Source organism: Gekko japonicus, unplaced genomic scaffold, assembly GCF_001447785.1.
Source record: "Gekko japonicus isolate JY-2015 unplaced genomic scaffold, Gekko_japonicus_V1.1 scaffold128, whole genome shotgun sequence".
Classification (NCBI taxonomy): domain Eukaryota; kingdom Metazoa; phylum Chordata; class Lepidosauria; order Squamata; family Gekkonidae; genus Gekko; species Gekko japonicus.
The window spans coordinates 1,479,803-1,501,876 of record NW_015173126.1 but is presented as its reverse complement, the minus strand read 5'-3'; the positions used below and the strand labels follow the sequence as shown (position 1 = coordinate 1,501,876).

At 41.2% G+C, this 22,074-nt stretch overlaps 1 protein-coding gene across 1 annotated transcript in view; it reads left to right on the top strand.

Annotated features, from left to right (window-relative positions):
* The window catches only part of LOC107119521 (calmodulin-lysine N-methyltransferase-like), a 77,369-nt gene extending 59,566 nt beyond the window's left edge, over nt 1–17,803 (top strand). Inside the window, exons 3-5 of the mRNA XM_015422010.1 lie at nt 1,187–1,251; nt 10,388–10,478; nt 17,345–17,803. Of these exons, the coding sequence (XP_015277496.1) occupies nt 1,187–1,251; nt 10,388–10,478; nt 17,345–17,414 (226 nt within the window). The 3' untranslated portion in view covers nt 17,415–17,803. The remainder of the gene's footprint in view (nt 1–1,186; nt 1,252–10,387; nt 10,479–17,344) is intronic.
* Nucleotides 17,804–22,074: the final 4,271 nt, after the last annotated feature.

The following is a 22,074-nucleotide window of genomic DNA, read 5'->3' as shown; positions in this document are numbered from 1 at the left end:
CTGTCGAGATGGATTGTGGAGGTGATCAAGCTATGCTACGCTTTGGCTAAGAAACCTCTTCCAGGTCAGCTTCGCGCCCACTCTACCAGGGCGGTAGCGGCTTCTACAGCTTTCATGAGAGGTATGCCATTGGAGGACATCTGCAACGCTGCGACTTGGGCTACTCCGCTCACCTTCGTGAAGCATTATGCCCTTGATGTCCGGTCTACTCGTCGTGTGGCGTTGGGTCGGTCTATCTTGCAGACGGCGCAGGTGTAGGGCCTCGGCCCCTCCTCCAGGTAAGAGTTATTGCTTGCTATTCTCCCAAGGGTGTGATGCACAGAGACCATGAAGAAGATAGGCAGGTTGCTTACCTGTAACTGGTGATCTTCGAGTGGTCATCTGTGCATTCACACCACCCACCCTCCTTCCCCTCTGCTCTCGGCCCTTCATCTTGTTCTTTGAAGGCTGTTGGGCGGCGGTCAGAAGGAACTGGCGGGTTCTGCGTGCCCCTCCTTGGTTATGCGCAGTGGAGCCCGGCACGTGACCTAGGAGGGGGCGTGAAAATCCCTTTGGCTTGCTACCGGTACGAGCAGGGTCTGCGCAGGCGCAGACTATCCCAAGGGTGTGAATGCACAGATGACCACTCGAAGATCACCAGTTACAGGTAAGCAACCTGTCTATTTCATAGGTCTTAAAACTGGTGTTTACACTAAGCAAAGCTTGGAAGGATCAGTCGGATTGAACTGAAATGTCCCTTCAAAATGGGCTACATTACTGGATTAAGTGCGTTGGTTGATGCTGAGTTTGATGTGATGAACTTTATATGTGCCATCACTACTGTCAGTGGGATAATTTCCCCTCATGCATTGTAAACGTGTTAATATAATTGATAAAAATGTATATTTTATTTTTGCAGGCTTTACAAATCAGTATTTTTCATGTTCTCATGTAAGCATATTCAAAATGGTTTCAGTAATATTTTTTTACAACCTTGGATGTTCACACTTGTTTAATTTTAATATGCTGTATATTAGTGAAACCTTTACCTTTATATTAGTGTGACGTTTTCTTCTTTCTCCTCCCTCTAGTGGTGAGACATTTTTCAAGATGTTGGTGGAGGATATAACCTATGTTCTTTTCTTTTTTTAAAAAAAAAGGGGGGATGAAGAATAATTCTGTTTTGTGTGGTAACTTTCTTCCTTAGATGTAACACCGGACTCTTAAATGTTGAAGATGTTCTGACAAGTTTTGACAATACAGGAAATGTTTGTAAGTATTTTATTTTTCTTGAAGTAGAGGCTTAATAGTAGAAATATAGTTTATGCTATTATGTGCAACATTTGTGTCAATGCTATTAACTGCAGTGCCTATATAGACAGCATCATGTGTGCCATGTGCTCAGATAGTTGTGGCTTTATTCCATTTAAAGCACTTAACTGCTGGTACACCATTCTGAGCTGTGGGTCACTTAGTATATAAGCCAGATCTATGTTTTCTGTGCTGCCAAATAGTTCCTCATGGCTGCAATCGAAAACATCTTTCTAGATCTGTGACTTCTCAGTCCTCACCCCATTTGTAACTTGTTTCTGAAACATCCCGGGATAGTTTGCTAGGTGATACAGAGAGCTGTTGTTGGAAAGAGGGGTCTTGTAATCCCTGATGTGCACATGGTGCTCAGTAAAAATGTTTCTTTAAACTGTAAAGAGCCTTGCATGCACAGGAGGAGTTAGTCCAATCTGTCCTTTTAAAAGCTTTTCTGCTGTCTCCTTCCTAATTTTTAAATCTGTTGTTCACCAGAAGGGCTGCAAATATGTCACTGGGTACAGAATACATTTTTGAATTAATAGAAAACCACTTATCCACTGTTTAGCAACAGAAGTGCTCTCTTATGTTTGATAACTGTCAGTGACTCATCCTTCCAAGTTGCAAAACCATAGATCTCTTGTTTCTTTTAGGAATTCTTTTTGTTAGTGTCAGCTTCAGCTAGGGCAAAAAATAGAAAAGCAGTTCATGGCTTTTATCTTTGACTGTCCTCCTGATGACAGTGTAATGGTTTTAGTGCTGGTATTGATACTGAGGCCAAAAAGAATGCTGATCCTGGGTTGCACTGAGATTAAGTATGGCATTGCTTTGGCAGGGATATGACATACTCTGTAAAGCAGCTTTCACACTGGTAGTGCTATTTAAAAAATAAGACTAGGTGGTGAAATCTTTCAGATCAAGACTAAAATCTGCTTTGTGCTGATTAAAGCAGTTCTCACAACCTGATCTTATGTAGAGTTATGCACAGGTCCATTCACTGATTTCAACAGGCCTAAGTGTACTAGTCTATCATAAGGCTGAGCTATAACTGCAACCTTGATTTTTCACTAGTTGCATGTGCATTTATGTCCTTGCTGCTCCACATCTTCCAGCTCAAACGTATCAGACAAAGTCACATTGACTCTGGAAAGCTTATACCCCCAAAATCTAAGGTGCTACTGGACTCGTATCTACTGTTCCAGCCCAAAACTTTTTACCCCCCCCACCTCCTTTTTTTCTGGCTGTTTCAGTACCCCCTCCCCAAGGATCCCTATGCGTAGAGCCTTTCTAAGGGCCTTTTAATGGGAATAATGCAGCAAGGTTGTGAGCATGATGTCTGTGGAAAGACACATTGTCATCTTTTTGCTCATAAACAGCTCTGCCCCAGGAGTATTTCTCACAGCAAAACTGATTCTCTGCTTAAGGCCTGTGATCAGTGAATGGTTGAGATTTCAAATGGTTGAGTACACACCATCAGGGTCTGATATAGTATGGCATGGATGCCCACTCTGTTTTGTACTGTGGTTGGAGCTATGATTCACTTGGGTTGTCTAGGTTTTAGTGCTGGCCCTGGATAATGCAGACAGAAAGTGACCCTAGAAACTTGGGTATAAAGAGAAAGAGAGTAAATCTAAATTATTCTTAAAACAATATATTTGCAAGTTTAACTATGTAAAATTATTAATGCTTAAAATAACAATACCTTGTGTTTCTGCTGATTTTTTTTTAAAACCAACAGCCCATATAAAAATAAAAAAGATTTTTGTAGTTCAATCAGAATCAAAAAAGAAGCTAACATTTTTCTTCCACAGGCAGTAACATGAAACTGTTCTTCTTAAATAGGCCTGATTCACCTTGAAATTCGTCTTTGTTTCGTATGAACCTGAGATTACACTTCATTGCACACTGACATTTCAGGAGCAGAGAAATGTCAATTTCACAAACTAACTTTTGACCTCTAAACAACAAGAACAACAACAAAATCTAAAGGATAGGTAATTGTGTAGGAAAAATGCTTCTTGCAATTCAGTCTCAACTTTGAAGCATTCGTCCTAGCTGAATGCCTCAGGCTTTATTACGGTCGGTCCAAAGAATACTTTGAGAAATGTGTATCTTGAAGTACTGCCAGGTAGGAGAAACAATTCACAAATTTACAGGAGAATGGAGTTTCATTAGATTTACAAGTTGCCAAGGGAATAATACTAACACTAGGGGAGAGAACTCATTGTGTGTGTGTGTGTGTGTGTGTGTGTGTGTTGGAATTGCTGATGTCAGCAGAAGGTGAAGCTAGAGAACAAAAAAACAGAGAATGCTTTAGATTTTTTGCTAATTTCCCCCCCAGTAATTCTACTATTCTGAATATAACTGTTACAACCGTATCTGAAGGACATTTTTGGAAATTGTATTCTGATATTTCTGCTGATCATTGAACCATATTTTTTCTGGTGGCACATATGGCTCTTAAAGTTTATATTTTAGGATTAAAATAACACTGGTTTGCGAAAAAAGCATTCCCAGAAGTTTGCATAGGTTTGGGGTTTTTTGCAAAGTCCAAGCCATTTGTTTGCAAATAATGTGTCTCCATATTTCTTAGCTTTTATTATGTGGTTTAATATATGCTTGGCGTAATACATATATATTTCCCTTTCTAAATCACATTTCTCTGAACAGTCCAATTTCCAAATTAGAGTGGTAGAAGTATTCAGTAAACTAGACATTAGTTCAGAAAAAGATGTTGCCACTAGCTGGCAGCATTATATTAAATATGAATAAACTTCATTAAAGCAGTGCATAAAAACATTTACCACCAATTGCCTGGTACATGTAAGTGTCATCCTGAGAAAACAATTAAATTCTTCCCTAGTTAAGGTAGAGCCTGCAAAAATGTGCCCCTTTGATCATTAGTAAATGTAGCTACTGTGAACTTTTTCATTGCAGAAGCGCATCTGAAAATATAATAGGGAATGGAGAATTTGTTCCTTTAAGAAAGAGACTTTGCGGGTTTATCTGTACAGTTCCTTGATCTCTCCTTAGGAAACTATTTGTTGTATGTGTTTTATTTGTGATCAGTCTTGGTGGTCTTCATTTTCTAACAGGGTGTGACAGAAACACCCAGTTCATCTCTCTCTTTCTCAGACCATACCCTTCTGAAATACTATGTGTATGTATGGCTTAATAAAAATGTGTTCCCGGGTGAGGCTTGTGCTCTTTGGAACAACAGCTTCTGGTGGTCCTTGACCCCAAAGATATCTGCTTAGCTTTGACGAGGGCCAGGGCCCTTTCAGCTCTGGCCCCGGCCTGGTGGAATGCTCTTCTAGGTTAGATCAGGGCCCTGGGGGACTTATTAGAGTTCCACAGGGCCTGTAAAATGGAGGTGTTCTGCCAGGCCTTTGGTTGAGACTGCGGGTGTCTGTTTACATCGGCTTCCCCTGCTCCACCCCACTGTTTCTGTCTGAATGTAGGTATATTACCAGTGGTGTTTAATGCTCACTCGGCCAACTCTGTTCCATATGGGCATACATACTGACTCATCTGGGAACTTTGTTGATTGATCGCCATCTTGGGAGTTGTGTTATTAGATTTTAAATTAGATTATTGCATTGTATTTTAATTGTTTTTATTTGGTTGTAACTTGCCCTGAGCCTGCTCATGGGGGAGGGTGGGATAGAAATGCAATAAATAAATAAATAAATAAGGCTCTGTTTAAACAGCTTACAGTTAACAGATGGTTAAATGCTGCTCTACTAAGCAGTTAATTGCTAGAGTCCAACATGTAGGAACATTGCTTGTAATTCTTTTTGTTGATAATTGTCCATAGAATATATTATTCATAAACTATTGTAAAAAATTGAGATGCTTATTAATAGAATTCTTATTGAAACAGTGGTAGCTGGAGGAATAGAACTCTGAGTGTATGTACATTTCTAGGATGCTTATAGAAAGGATGAAGGGGGATTTTTTGCTGTGTGCAAAACAGGGATGATTGCCAGCACCTCTCTCCTATACTGTAAGTGCATGCAGTATAGTATCTTCATTCTTCTATGCTATGATACTGTAAACTGGGGCATCTCCCTCTTTTGCCATGTTTTGTGAATATACTGCATGAAGTACTGACAGGCAGAGTGCTTGAAGAAACCAGTAATGTGTGGGAGAGTTGGTTATGGTCATCTTCATGCTCAACAGGCCCAACTTAGTAGGCCTGCCACCATACAGCTTCAAACTAGATTGGCCATTTTGTTGCCCAGCTGTGTTTTTCTTTCTAAAGCTCAGCTTCAGTGCTAAACAAAGGGCAATTTGTAATGTGCACATGCTTAAATGAATTAATATATGCAAATTAGCAGTAGTTATGTACCTAAAATAAATAAAATGAGCATGTCTGTATATCTTATTTTCTGGAAGAGGTGGCAACCATTAGTGTACTGCTAATTTGCTCAGAGTAGTTCTAATCTGCTGATGGCTCAGGTGTTCAAGTGGTACAAGGCTTATAAACTTCTCTTGTTATCCAGGGAAGGCCATTCAGTTTTGTATAAATGAGTTTAATTGTTAATAAAATCAGTGCATTCAAAGGTGCTCATAGTTTTGGAAAGAACAATAATTTTGCTAAATGTACTTCACAGTATGTAGAAAAATAAAATTGGTAATATTTATTATGGTGGCTGAATTTGCAGGAGTAGCCGGAAATACTTGCCATGTGTATGTGTGATGGCAACTACCATGCCGCACTTTAGAAGCCATGCTTACTTTATGTGATTTCGATGAACAGTTTATTTGGGAGTGAATTAATTGTATAAGGACAATGCTCCTTTAATCTGAAATAACAGCAAAGTTTCTCTGCAGTGCCATGGCCCTACGGCCTGATAAATGATATGATGAATTAGGTTTTTCTTTATGATGATATTCTGTGATGTTACTCGGCAATTTTAAATTGTCTCTGTGTGTACTTAGATTACTGTATTTTTATTTATATGCCAATAAAAGGCTTTGGATTGGATTGGCTCCTTTAATGTTAGTTAGCTTTCATGTGGTACCTAATACTAGTTGTACCTGGTATAGCACAGATGCATGACAGAGAGGCCATTCTTATGTTTAAAGAGTTACCTTTTCGAAAAAAGACAGTGCATGGACAAAACGAGAAGGAAGGAATTGCTGTACCAGCATGTAATATTTAAATAAAGTACTGTTTCTTCCAGAAAAGGCTTGTCATTTTATTTACAGTTCCATTTTCCCCCACCCTGTCTATTAGAAAGTTAACAGTGCAACCCAGTGCAGAGTTACTCCAGTAAGACCATGGCAACGAGTCTAGTAATTGCATAGGATTGCACTAACAATGCAGTACTGAGAGAGAGAGAAGATTTTATTGTATTTAGCCATAGGCCATTACAAACCACAGACAGAGAAGAGCACAATAAAACACAAAAATTGTATAAAATAAGATACAGTCCAACATTATAAATCCATAAAACCGAGGTTATGAACAGTTAAAACCGAGGTTCAATGCAGTACTGAGCAATGTGAATGTACTGTATCATTGCAATCCTTAGCAGAGTCGCACTGTTCTAAGCCCACTAAAATCAAAGGTGTAACTCTGTTCAGGATTGCACTGCAAATCACATCCTAAGCAACCTGGCTAGGAGTAAATTTAGCAGGATTTCTCAATAAATGTATTTAATGGTGCATATTCCTCAGAGAGTGTCCTTAAGAGCCTAAGGCTTCTACACACATTTTTTACTGAATGGGCAGCATAGTTATGTCAATTATGTAGAAAACAAAGCTTTAAATAGAATTAGTGAATGTCTGCCTGGGGAAATGCTTATTCTGAAATTAAAGGAGCAGCAGGGGGCGCTGCATGTACAGAACTGCCCATGTAGGTGCTCAACAGCAGAAACCATGAAGTAGCCAGGTGCAATAGCAGTCTTAGCATGATCAACACACTGAAAAATCTATAAATGTATGGGGGGAGGGGTTGTTAAAGACTCTGGTATTAAATACTGTGTAACACATGGGAATGAAACTACTTCATGTGACCCTAATAGATTAATACTTGATGAGTAATGGCTGGTTTGCATATGTGGTTCATCTTATATACATAAAAGGCTTAGTAATTTATTCATGATTCCAGGCTCCCCCATTGGTCCTTGAAGAGTACCGCATCACCCGTTGGCAGATGAACTGCCACTCAAGATTAATCAGTTGGCGTTGGATGGGTGCTGGGTCCGTTCTTCTCTCCCACCCACTGCAGCCTAGGCCACTCTTCTCTGATTGGGCCAGCGTTTCAAGGTCATTTGCATATGGAAGCTGATTGGACCTCACTCCATTCTGCACCTCAACCCCCCCCCCCAGACACTTGGAACTGTCAGTTGCATATGTGACCTGGTGTATCCTGAGGTAAAATATGTCCTCACCCACAACACATCACTTCCCCTTCAAAAGAAACAAACCCAATAACACAACCATGCCACACCACAATAAAGACAGATCACACCACAAGCAGAATACCACAAGGCAATAGGAAAAGGTGCCAGCAGTCACCCTATTACTGCCACTGATATGTACCTGATAGCGTTTCAGAGGATAGTGTGCAGGTCCCAGGTTCATGTTACAAAAGCTGCCTGGGGGATTATGGACCATTCACAGACTTTCAACCTAACATACCTCACAGGGTTGTTGTGCAGATCATATGAGAGAGAGGAGAATGATGTCAGCTGCTTTGGTTCCCATTGCAGGGAAAGACTGCTCTTTCACTAGGTAGAGGCGGCAGGGAGGGGGGAGGAGATGTAAACCTAAAGATAGACAGGCAGATAAAGGTAGGCTGATGGCTGCCTGGAAAGGACATAGGGTTGCCAACTCCAGGTTGGAAACTTCCAGGATATTTTAGGGATGAACCTTGCAGAGGTTGGGGTCTGAGGAGGAGGAAGAGGAAGACCTCAGACAGATACAATGCCATAGACCCCGCCCTCCAAACAAGCCATTTCTTCCTGGAGAACCATTGTTGCCAACCTCCAGGTGACAGCTGGAGAGCTCTTAAAGCTCTGGTGCTAATTCAAAGTGCTGGGGATGTGTCGTATTCTGGCAGGGGACACTGTGAGTATAGAAAATGAATGTGGACAGAGTAGTGTTTTGGAAAATCTTTGGGAATTGTTTGGTGCATTTACCTTGGGGCACCCACCCAGAGCCTCTGGCATTTTCTCACTCTGCTGGCATCAAAACCACTTTAAGGCAAAATAGAGATATGGAGACTTTTCCATCCTCCTTTGCATCAGTCTGTCTTTGTTGGCAACCCTACGCCTGCCAGCACTCTCAGGGTGACTTCATGCCTCCTGACTGGCATTGCTTCACTATCCCTGGCTGCTTGCTCCTGTTCAGCAGGAGTCTCCCTATGGAAGCTGCCTGGGTGATTTCAGACCAGCCATAGACTTTCTGTCTAACCTATGTTGCAGGGTTGCTGTACAAATCACAAAGCAAAAGAGGAGAATGAAGTGAGCTGCTTTGCTTCCCACTAATGAGAAAGACAGAACTTTGCCTAGGAAGAGGCTGCTGAGAGAGGCGGAGATAAAGTTGCCAACTTTAGGTATGGAAATTCCTGGAGATTTCAGGTGTGGAGCCTGGGGAGGGTGGGTTTGAGGAGGGGTGGGACCTCAGACAGGTACACTGCCACAGACACCACACTCCGAAACTGTCAAATGTGTCCATGACTACGGACAACAATTACTTTCTACCACCATAAGGTATGCTGTTCTTCACTACCACATGAGTTCTTTACACTACAAAACACTACTCTGTGTTTACTCTACTTGCAAGATACAAAATCATTGACCCCACCCTCTTTCTAGAGCTCATTGTATCCCCCCCCCCACAATAGGCCTTATTCCTAGTATATAAATGATTACTCTGTTTTGTTACATTTTGAAACCTTCTAAACAATAGCATGCATCCTATGCCATAAGGAAGATTTGATAAATGGGAAAGATGGCAGATGTTGTATTAGCTGTTTTTTTTTCTGATGAGGAAATGTGCTTTTAAAAAGATAGGGAATATGAAAAGCCTGTAATACTGGATGCTATAGCACACTTTAGTAATGCTGGAATAAATTGTTTTATCAAAGATAAAATCTGCACACAATTATGTTTCTTTACAGAGGCTTGGGATCAATGTGTTTTTGCAGATATCGTTTCAAGAAAAATCCATTAGGTTTTGTTTGGTAACAGAGAATTAAAATTCCTATAGAGCTATAGGTAGAATCTGTGGCTCGGCAGGCTGCATTTTGTTGTTGGTACTGAACTTCCACTCATGTTCTGTGCTGTGTACTCAAGATAGATTATTTAGGATTTTAACTATAATTTTATGGGGGGGGGCAGTTCTCCATGTTCTAAAGTGTTCTGTGAGTGCTCAGGCTGATTGAGAAGAAGGGGATCGGAATAGGGAGAATAATTCATGGAGAAGATTCTTAGTTTGATTGGGGGAGTAGAAATATATTGCCCTCTGCGCTCGTCCTTAGTTATTTATTTGAATTTCAGAGGAAATAAGACTATGTAGCAATTTTTGTTTCACCATTTACTTTTTGTATGTACACAGTACCTGCATGTATTACAATACATTTGTTTCTAAGCCTTTACCATTTATTGTGGAATAATGCTATTCAGTTCTTTGGCAGGGTAGACAGAGAGTCCATTTCCTCCCACCTGTCTTCCTGCATATCAGTCAACTGAGGAGAGGCTGTCTTTCTCTCTCTCTTCCTCTGACTTTCCTTGAAATGTGAAGTTCTGCTCAGTGGGCATACAGGTTTCTTCCTAGGTCTCACTGGATGGCTCAGAGATACCTGAGCTGCTCTGTGGACTCAGATTGTGGCAGCTCCCAATACATCACGCCTGGATGGAGATGCCATCAAGCTACCTAGGGAAAAGGATAGGATGACATTTTATAACGGCAAGAGAGGCACACACTGTTCTGGCATTTCACGTAACATGTCACTCAGATTCAATGGTAACAAGGGAGTGATCCACATTCTGCTTGTGCTTCTGGATAATCTCCTTCTGTTCTTAATGTCTCACTGTGTGTGTGTGTGCACGCACACACAAGCATGAACACCTCTTTCCTTTTTTTCCAGGCAAAGGATTACTGTTACTAGATGGCATCTTCCTCTTCTTGATGTCTTTCATTGTGGTTGGCCTGTCAGAATTTCTCTCTCCACTCTTCAGGTAGAAATCCAATTAAAAAACCCTAAGACTGTGTTTTTTATGTAAATGGAATGAGAACACAGGACTAAATATAAGAATCTCAAGTCACTAAATGCAAGATATCAATCCATTCTTATCTGTGTTTTGGCAACATGAAATTATAATATAGTGTTTATATAATATTTCTGCGGTGTTCAAAGCAGTTCAGTATCTTAATAATTCTAACACAGCTGTGTACAGTGGATCAGAATTATTATTTCCATAGTTTGGCTGAGTTGCTGAGAATAAGAAATAGTGACTTGCCTGACTACTCACTGAGTTCATGGCAGATAGGAGATTTGGACTAAAGACTTCTTGGTCTCTTAGTCACTGTGCTCCAGTAGCTTCATTCTGAAGACAGGATGAATATTAGTGATGAAAATGACTGTATGCAGTTCTGGCTTGTCTCTTGAAAAGCATGTTCAGAAATATTCTAGATGGCATTCCTATTTGGTATTTCATCCTATTCTTCTGTAGGGGGAGCCAGAGAATAAAACTAGAATGGGAAACCTGTTTATATACAGTGATGATACTATACTCTGTGAGGATTTCAGTCCTGGCAAATCTTTCTTCTGTCCAAGATTTACTAATCTTCTGAAAAGTATATTATAAACACATTACTATATATCCTATGTAAACTGTGACAAGAATTATGACTCCTTCATTTTCAGTGAATTGGTTTTATGTCCTTAATTAGGCTGATCAGATGAGTGGAAAGATTATTATTTTAATTAGCAATGAGTTTCATAGTGTTGGAAATTTCTCTTAATCACCTTTTAATTGAGACTGAAATGGATTAAAATTACAAATGTTAAATGTAGCTGGTCTAATATTTCCTAAAATTACCATATTATTCTGATATTATAAAACATTATGCCTAAAAGACAGGTAGGGCATAACCTTCACAAAATAAAATCTTTATGTGATATATGTTAAGTAGTAACCTTGTTCCTATTCTCCAGTGATGTTAAGTTTGGGATTTTTGAGAGAAAATACTTTTGGAAGGTAATTTTTGTTTGTATACTGAGTTTAGTCATGTTAACATGTGGGTTTTGGTTAAATCAGGGGAAAAAATGAAATAACTTCCTATCAATAATTACTTTTTTAAATCTGAAAACATATTCCATGTGGTTGTTGTGAGTATAAAATGGAAGAGGATAGAATGATGTTGTAAGCAGCTTTTGAGTCCCCCTTGAGGAAAAAGCAGTATATAAATAGTAAATAAACTGAAAGCAGCAGCATTCTAAAAACTGAAGGAAGAGCTTTTCTGCATGAAATTAAAATGTCTAATTAAAAAAAAATTCCATTACTTGCTTACAAGCTATAAATATGCCAGGTTTTCTGTCTGCAGGTAGTTAGAATTGAGTGTATATTACTAATGTTCCCTTTTTCTGAACAGGCTATTTATTTTTGCTTTTCTTTATATAAATCACACTGGCTGCACTCTAAGCATGATCTCCTAGGAGTAAGCTAGGCTTGCCAGGTTCCCAGTCAAGGTGGGGGATCCTCCACTTTTGCGGACTCCAGCTTGCTGCTAGCCAGCTGGCTGGTGGGAGAAACCCCATCCCCAAACAGACGTCCCCACATGACATTGGTGACACATTGACATCACTTCTGGAAGTGACGTCACTGCGTCAGCGACATCAGGGGTGACACTCCATGGTTTGTAGCCATTTTTACCATAGCGTTTTGACCAAAAAGTAGAGCTTTGCCCCAACATTGCCAACGTGATAACATCAATTTCAGAAGTGATGTCAGCATGTCACTGACGTCCCTGCCCACCCCTGAAATGCTCCTCAAATCCCCCCGCCAGCAGGAGGAAGGCACCTGGCAACCCTAGAGCAAGCACTAGTAAATAAAATTTATTTATTCATTCGTTTACTTAAAACATTTCTATACTGCCTTTCCACCCAAATAGAGTCCCCAAGGCAGTGAGCTTTAAAACATTTTAACATTAAAACATCAAGACATTAAAACAGGACTTCCGGTGATGATGGTGTGCTAGAGCAGACTCACCTCCCAGATCTCCTGGGGGTGAAGCTGCACTCCAGCCAAAGAAGGGGGTGCGCAGGTTCATCACCCCCCCTCAAGAACCCAGTTGAAGGGACCCTGGCCATGGAACTTCTGAGAGGTCGCCTCTTCGATAGCGGAATGGTGGAGAATTGAGGCGCCTCTTCGTTCCGACGGTTTTCCGTGCTGAGAGACCTAATGGACTTAAGCAACGCTAACCGGGGCAAGTGCAGGAGATCGAGCATCCAAAAGATAACATACACGAGGTCCGAGGACCGATTATGCACATGAGTCATTTAAGCGATGTTTAAAGAGAAAAGAAAGCTCCCTACCCTAACCTACGCAGCAGAGATTAAGGCGAGTGGGGGAGGGATGCCTCCCAAGCACATGAACTTTTGAGCAGATGAGGGGGGGAGTGGAAGAAAAAACGCTTAAAACGGTTAAGAAGTACTTACCAAGGAGTGTTTGAGCGTTTAAGCGCATATTCAGAGACTTTCAAAAAAACTTGTAAAAGTAAACAAACTGAAGAACATGGCGGGGAAGAGGATGGAAAAGGAGAAGTTGCTGAAATCGAAAGTGACGGAGAGCCCAAAACCGGAAGGAACCAACGAGCTGGCAAAGACTTTGGCAGAATCCATGCACCCTCTAATGGACCAGCTGAATAACTTCAAGTAACAGATGTCTAATATGACTCAATGTATTACCGCTCAGCAAACCCAGATAAATGAGACTTTGAAAGTGATGAATCAAATAGCTGAGAAGGTGAAAGAAGTGGATGCCACTGCCCAAAAGGTGAAGAAAAAAGTAAAACAACTGGAAAAGAAGCAAGTCTCCACAGAAGATCAATTGCTACAACTACAAATGGAAAAGGCTAACATGATTCTTCGCTTTCAGGGCTTGCCAGAGACTAAAGGAGAGAATCTAAAGGAAATGATGAGTGAAGTATTGGCCCCAGTGACAGAGATGAAGGCGGAAGCACCAAGAAGACAGAGCATCACTTGCCCCAGAGCCCCTAGCTATACCTTGTGGCTAATAGCCACTGATGGACCTCTGCTCCATATGCTTATCTAATTCCCTTTTGAAGCCGTCCATGCTTGTAGCACCCACCACTTCCTGTGGCAGTGAATTCCATGTGTTAATCACTCTTTGGGTGAAGAAGTACTTCCTTTTATCCGTTCTAACCCGACCGCTCTGCAGTTTCATGGAGTGCCCACGAGTTCTTGTATTGTGAGAAAGGGAGAAAAGTACCTCTTTCTTTACCTGCTCTTTCCCATGCATAATCTTATAAACCTCGATCATGTCACCCCTCAGTCGTCTTTTCTCCAAGCTAAAGAGCCCTAAGCGCTTTAACCTTTCCTCATAGGGAAAGTGTTCCAACCCTTTTATCATTCGAGTTGCCCTTTTCTGCACTTTTTCCAAAGCTATAATATCCTTTTTAAGGTGTGGTGCCCAGAACTGCACACAGTATTCCAAATGAGGTCTCACCATTGATTTATATAGGGGCATTATTATATTGGCTGATCTGTTTTCAATACCCTTCCTAATAATCCCCAGCATAACATTGGCTTTTTTTATTGCAGTCACACACTGTCTCGACATTTTCAGTGAGTTATCTACTACAACTCCAAGATCTCTCTCTTGCTCAGTCTCTGCCAGTTCAGACCCCATCAATGTGTATTTATATTTAGGATTTTTGGCTCCAATGTGCATCACCTTGCACTTGGCCACATTGAACCCCATTTGCCATGTTGACGCCCACTCGCCCATCCTTGACAGATCCCCTTGGAGTGCCTCACAATCCTCACTGGTTTTCACCACCCCTTGCACTTGGCCACATTGAACCCCATTTGCCATGTTGACGCCCACTCGCCCATCCTTGACAGATCCCTTTGGAGTGCCTCACAATCCTGACTGGTTTTCACCACCCTGAACAACTTCGTATCATCCACAAATTTAGCCACTTCACTGCTTACTCCCAACTCCAAATCATTAATGAACAAGTTAAAAAGCAGTGGACCAAGTACTGATCCCTGCGGTACCCCACTGCTTACGTCCCTCCACTGTAAATAATTAATTCTTTTTCTACAGACAAATGCAATTGGATATAGATGGTTAACTCCAGAAGGTGTAACCTTCAAGATCAAGGATAAAAAAGAAAAGATTGACTCTGTCCAGAAAGCAATGGGATTTTTAAGAGTCCAGATGGGAGGGCCAGGGAAGGAAGAAGAAAAAGGGGAGGTCAGTAAGTCCAATGGCGAGCTGGACTCGGAATCCTCCGGGGAGGACTCTTTATCAGAGAAAGGGGCAGCAGCCTCTAAAAGTCCTTATAAGCTTCGGAAGAGACTAGGCAAGGAGAAGTAAAAGCTGAAGGACTCTGAATTGTGCCTATAAGAATGTTGAAGTGAGATGCTTTGGGGTGTTTCTGTATGACAGTTACATTTAAGATTTGAAAAAGATAATGTTAAACTTGACTCAGTTGTTAGTAAGATTAACGGGATTAAGACTAAGTGTATGGTTAAAATTGGTGGGATGATCTCCTCTCTTGGGTTTTTAGTCAGTAGTGGGTATCTTTCTTTATCCTATAAATGTAGTTCCCTTTCCCATTTTCTGTTGTAGTTTGTAGTGTTATAAAAAATGCAATAAAAAATCCCCTCCGAGGGCTTAAAAAAATAATAATAAGCATACACAAAATTAATTGCTGTTTTCAAGAAGGGTGTCTGAAGAATTGTGTCCCATAGAGGTGATAACAGATGAGGTTCTAGGGATTTTGGGAAACTATATTGAAAACTAACAAGTCTCCAGGTCTAGATGGCACACATCTAGAGGCTCTTAAAGAACTCAAATGCAAAAATGTTCCTAATTTGCTAACAAAAATATACCACGTTTCACTAAAATCAGCATTCTTGCCAGAGAACTGGAAAACTGCAAATGTAACCGTGATTTTTAAAAGGGGCTTCAGAAGAAATCCTAGAACTTACAGGCCAGTTATCCTGTAACTAAACCAAAGCAGAGCTTGTCAGGTCTTGGAAGCTAAGCAGGGTCGGCCTTGGCTAGTATTTGGAAGGGTGACCTCCAAGGAATATCAGGGTAGTGATGCAGGCAATGGCAAACCAACTCTGAAACATCTTTTGCCTTAAAAACAAGTCTAGCTTGCCATCTAGTGGTGCATAATCTGTTGGTCATCCCCAAGGATGCCAAATCAGCTGTGACCAGGGCCAGGGCTTTTTCGGTGGCGGCTCCTACCTGGTGGAACGAGCTCCCAGGGGAGATCTGGGCCCTGCGGGACCTTATGCAGTTCCGCAGGGCCTGCAAGACGGAGCTCTTTCGCCAGGATTTTGATTAGGAGCCGCCGCCCCACTATACCATCACCGTCACTGCACCTAAAGGACATTTTGGCGAGGCCCTGAGGAAGAACTTGGGAATGTTTAGAAGATCCTGGAGAAGAACTGAGCTGAATCATCTTGGACTTACGTTTAGTAATTGATTGAGCACCACTGTTTTAATGTTGGATGTTTTTATTATGTATTATATGTTTTAATTATGGCTCGGTTTTACCTTGCCCTTGTGAGCCGCCCTGAGCCCATTGGGGAGGGCGGGATATAAATATGAAAAATAAATAAAATAAATAAATAATGCTAAAAGAGCTAGAATTTCTGGCTGCCAAACAATCTCTCCTGAGCTAAGACAAAAATGTGTGAGCCGGAGGCTAAAAAACTCTGAGCTAGCTCACACTAACTCAGCTTAGAGGGGACACTGCTCCCAAGTGGGTAGAATGGGAGGACAGCCTCATGGTAACAGGTATGGTTCCCTCCACCCCTGACTTATGTTGATTTGGGGTTATGCAGTGGCAGCTAAGGTAGAAAAGCATCTCCTCCTATGCCATGTTTTCTGGGTTCCAAGAGTCTGGAAGACAGTTCCGTAGTCAATTACAGGGTTGTCAACTCTGGATTGGGAAATACCTGAAGATTTGAGGGGTAGAACCTGGGGTGGGAAGGGGTGGGGAGGGACCTCAGCAGAGTATAATGCCATAGAGTCCACTGGCCAAAGCAGCCATTGTCTCCAGGAGAACTGATCTTGGTCATTTGGACATCAGTTATGATAACTGGAGATCTCCAGGTACCTGGAGGTTGAGCGAGGGGAGGGCAGGGTTTGGGGTGGGGAGGGATTTCAGCAGGGTATAATGCGATAGAGTCCACTGGCCAAAGCAGCCATTGTCTCCAGGAGAACTGATCTTCGTCATCTGGAGATCAGTTGTAATAGCTGAGAAATTTTCTGTAGGGGAAATGACGTGCTGTGGCTGGGGAACACAATGATTTCTGGGAGAGCTCCAGGTCCCACAGGGAGATTGACAACTCCAGTGACCGTGTAAGGGAAGATTGGGATATGTATTTTTCCTCAGAAAACATTAAATGACTCCCAACAGCAACAGCAAACTGTTTAGAATGTTAGAGGCAAAGGCCAATCAGGCCACATATACAAACGACCTCAGTGTTCCAACTGGCTATGGGGGAGAGAGGAACAGTAAACTGTTTAGAATGTTGGAGGTGGGACTCAGGCAATGCAGCCAGAGGATAGGGACAGCTTCTGAGTGACACATCATGGAGTCAACTGATTTAGGAGCATGTGGAATGTTCAGAAAGTACCACTTTACAATTATATATGAGAGATAACACAAGTGCTAAAAATAATGTATTATGGGAAAGAAAACAGACATTGTATCTTAATTTGGAAATATTCCTGATTTGCTTACAGAAGAACAGGTGAATTATGAAGGTATAAAATTGCCCTATGTTTATCAAATCCAACAACTATAATGGTTGTACTTCCCTGTCTTTAAGTGAAATCTACACAACTGTGATGGCTCAGACTGAAGTACGCAGGAAGCAGAAAGAATCCTTGAAATCATGAGCTCAACAGTATCCTGGGGGACTCTTGATGGACCGTTGGTAATCGGATTCACGTGAAGCATATATTGCAAAATATTTCCAATTTCACAAACGAACTTAACACAAGGCAAATACTCTACAGGAACCAAGATCTTACCTGACTCTCCAATCAGTGTAAAAAGTACTCCTGGTTCAGTGCTGCTTGATGACACTACTTACTATAGCTAGTGGTAGCCTCCTGCAGGAGAAGATTATTGCAGATTTGACAGTCGTTGCAGTGCTCCAGGCCTGTCGGATTCAAACCTGATTCCTGTTTGATTAAATGCACCTATTTTATCCCAGAATCTTATAGTTTGTTTTCTAGATATATTTTAGCACTTTACTGTGAGCAGGGTTTTTTAGTAAGCAGCTTCCCCCTTGGTGTTCAGGCTTATTATCACATGAAGCATTTATTCAAGTTTCATTAGGTTTTATAAGCATTTAATTTTTATTAGGTTTTTTGAGGATTCATAAACAAATGGTGTAACTGAATGATGTTATTTTATTTTATTCATAAATACCTAACCTTTTAAGTTGTTATTAGAATCTTGTACTTCTGCTGCTGTAATGTTACAACCTTTTAAAAAGTCTAATTTCTTAAATTCAAAAATTAATGCAGAATAAAATTTATCTAGTTCTAAATGGTGAATTGTATCAAATTGTCTAGTAAGAACCAGTGAAATGCCTTGACTATAAAGATTAGATTTATTTGGGAAAGTTGATATTTTCATGCAGGAGATAGTGAAAGCATCCTGTGTTCTTAAAAAAAAGAAGAAAAAAGAAGAGATATTGGATTTCTGAATTGTTGCCAAGTGGGTGATAGACCTCCCTGATGGGTGTTGGGTCTTGAGACACAGTACCTGTAAGATTTTGAATCATCAAGTGTTACAAATATTATCTAATAATATTCGTCATCAATGCTTGCTGTTTGTGTGAAGTGTATTTTCACCAGATTCCATATTACCAAACTATTTGAGAGAGTACCCCGCTCCCCCTGGTATTTACAAATCCTATAATCTGATTCCTGGGTCTGCTAGTAGAGGTTTTTTGAAGTACAACAGCATGGTCAGTGACTCCACTGGCTGATGTTCAGGGCCATAGGATTGCTCAGTAAGTAGTCTACTGTACTTGATTGTAGCCAGAAGACCAAAAAGCAATAGGTACTGCTGTATTTGGGTTTCTAATTATGAAAGCATGTAAAGTGTGTCAATGCAGTTTGCTGATACATGCCTTCTGCGTTTGAAAGCTGTTAGAATACTATTTTTGCCAGTAACTTTATTTTATCTTATCTTACCAGGTTCAAGAGTTTCCTACATGAGGTCATAATTGGTGATATGATATTAAACATAGACATTGATCGTTCAGTAAAAGCACATTGAAATTACTCAGTAGTACTAACTGGGATAGGTAGAACAACAATCTGTGATAGGAAGCATATGGTCTTGCCTTTGAGGACAGAGTGAATGGATTAGTGGTAAGTAGAAATAGGCATCCCTTCTAAGCCAACTCACCCAGGTAACCTGTTTTTAAACTTTATCTTCATCACTGTTTAATTACATCCTGTTTGTCCCTTTCACCTTTTCCATGCCTGTTTTACAAGGACTGCTGCAGCTACATGACATCACAACATGTGGTTGTTTTGCTGTTTCTCATTTCTTCCAAGGAGGTCAGGGCAACGTATATGGGAGTTACCCCACTGTAACCTAGCAAAAATCCCATGAGGCTGAATGAGTGAGACTGGTCCAAAGTCATCTAGTGAATTTTTAAACTGGGATTTGTAATCCCCCTGAAGGCGTGTGATGTAAGGTGAGGCATTTACACTTTTAGCATCTGCACAAATTGGAGTGTTCATTTATAAAGTTTACTTTTGTTTTCTACAGAATGTCTCACACAGCAGTGGCCCTAAATAAATATTTATTAGCTGCTGTCTGCTCACTTATTGAGAGGATGAGGAGAAAATTGAGTGTCTAACCTGTGTCTAACCTTAGGAAGTATGTATCCGATGCACAGCATACTTTCCTCCTGCATCATTAAAGGATTACTTCTGTTAAATGCAGTATTGTGCTTGGCATTGTATAGTCAGTAGAAGCGTTCAATATACTCAGTTTATTAGTAGGCTTTTTAATATCACAGGTTGTGAAAGGACATTTCAGTACCCTAAAATATACTTTATATTAAGAGTATGAATATATATACATATGACAGATGCATTAGTATGTGTATATGTTCCATAAAAGGTAAAACTCCATAATGCATTATAACCTAAACGTTAACAGATGCTGTGTGGAATCTTCCTGATTAGTTAAAATTTTTATATATAAAATAGAAGGATTTCTTAATATATATCTTAGGTCTTTTAAGAAGGTTGTAGTGGTAGTGAACATTGTATTGTGATATAATCTTTGTGAAGGACAAATGGTAGCATGTTCCTAGGATTTAAATTTAAGGGCTTTACACAGCAACCTTTAACCCCAAAGAGACGCTTGAATAGGCCTTTACTTATTTTCTAAGTGAACATGCTTGAGTAGCTAAAGCTGTGGTTTCACGTAACAGGGAGATACATTTTTTTAGATCCTTTGCTGATTATATTGTGTGAGGGTCAACCCTGTGCCCCATTTGTAAAGCCTGGGTCGTAATCAAGACTTGAAGGTCACGTCTTCAAGTGCCCAAACCATTACCATGCACTAATAGACCTTGATAGCTCATTTTGTAGTTTTTAGAGTTAAGCTAGGACATTGTTTGGTCTAATTTCAAATCCTGCATCTCTTGTGTTGGGTTAATTAACATCTACTAAATGTTTCTTGTGGGAGGCTTAGAACTAAACACACATATTTTTTGTGGGGATAGGTAATTCTGAAAACATTCAAGAGATAACAGTAAGACGGAGCTAAAATTGTGCTGAAGATTCTGTTATTAAAGTGTTTGAATGTAAATGTAACAGACTTTATGGATATAACTGGACAGATATGGTAGAGTGTTCACTTGTGACAAGCTAATCCAGTTCTGAAAATGAGTCTTATTTTTGTTTGTTTATAGTCTGAGGGTCAAAGCAGACTTATACTGTGTAAAGTCAATGCAGCCAGTAGGATGAGATATCTAACAGACAATGTAATATGACTAGGATTACAGCAATCTGAAGCAAGACATAAATATTAGACATGATATGTTAAACACTGCAGAAAAAACCAAAACAGTGAGAGTAGGATAATACTTACAGCAAAGATAATATGGGGCTATTCTAAACAGTTTCTAATTTCATTGCAGTCAGTGGGTTTATAAGGGTGTAATTCTGTTTAGGATTTTACTGTTAACCAAATTATATTAATATTTTCATTTATAGTCCACCTTTCTCACTGGGACCTAAGATGGATTACAAGTATGATTTAAAAAAATCTTTTCACTCAATCAGTGGTTATAAAATACATTTGACTCTAACAGCAAAAATGTCTAGAAAGGCAAAATAATGCAATTGGGCTGGGATTGAAGAACAAGGGAAAAACCAAAACAATACATGCAACCATATCTGTTTAGGTCAATAAGACAATCACCGTGGCAAAGATTTTATCCCTACTAAAAGCAACTTCCCAAGCTTTGTTCCTTCTACAAGAATGTCCTCCTGAATAATTCTGTTTTGCACATTTTGTGAAATTTTAGAAGCTAGGTGGCCTTCCTAATAGGCTCAGGTAGACTGTTTCACAGTGTAGGAATCAACATGGAGAATGCAAGTTAACAGACAATTGCTCGATTTACCTGTTTGTAGATGCTTTTGCTCAGATGAGCGAGGCTGTCACAGTGTGGTCCTGCAGTTACATGGGTACAATGCCATTAAAGGAATTGTAGGTGATAGCTAGCACTTTGAATGGAACCCGGTAACTGATTGGTAATCAATGAAGTGTCTGCAGAAAGGGAATGATATGCAGGCTCCACTTGGCACCCAATAGTAGCTGGGTACCGTGATCTGCAGGCCTGTAGGCCGCGTGGGGCCCTGGGGCCCCGGCCACCTCGTGCGGTTTGCGGGCCCCCTCCCCTGATCCTCTGCTCCCCCCCATGGCCTCGCGGGAGGGAGAGGAGGTGGCGGCCCGTCAGAGGGAAGACGGGGCGGGAGTCAGGACTTGTCGCTGGCAGCCAGCAAGTCCGGACAGCGCGGTCCCTCCGAGTCTCTTCCCCAGAGTGGCGCCGGCGCTTCTAGTCCAAGGGCGGCTGGCCGGCGGTTCCTAAAAAACCCGACCCCCGCCTTGCTTCTCAACATTGCAGCAGCGCTCAGCGCGACTCTCCATCCACGCGGGAGCTGGCAGCGCTGTGTGGGACTTCAAGGGGGCGCTGAGCGCTGCTGCAATGTTGAGAAGCAAGGCGGGGGGTGGGGTGTGTGTTAGGAAGCACCGGCCAGCCGCCCTCGTCTCGGACTACAAGCGCCACTCTGGGGAAGAGGCTCGGAGGGACCGCGCGCCATCCGGGCTTGCTGGCTGGCTGCCTTCCATTCCATGTAGGTTTTTTTTTAAAATGTTCAGTCGCACAGTCGAGTCCAAGTCCGACTCTTTGCGACCATGGCCCAGATCACGGCAGGCCTTCCCCCCTCCTACTCCCTCCCCCCTCCCCCCCTCCTCGGAGGTCGGCCAGAGCAGCCCTACACTGAGCTGAGTATC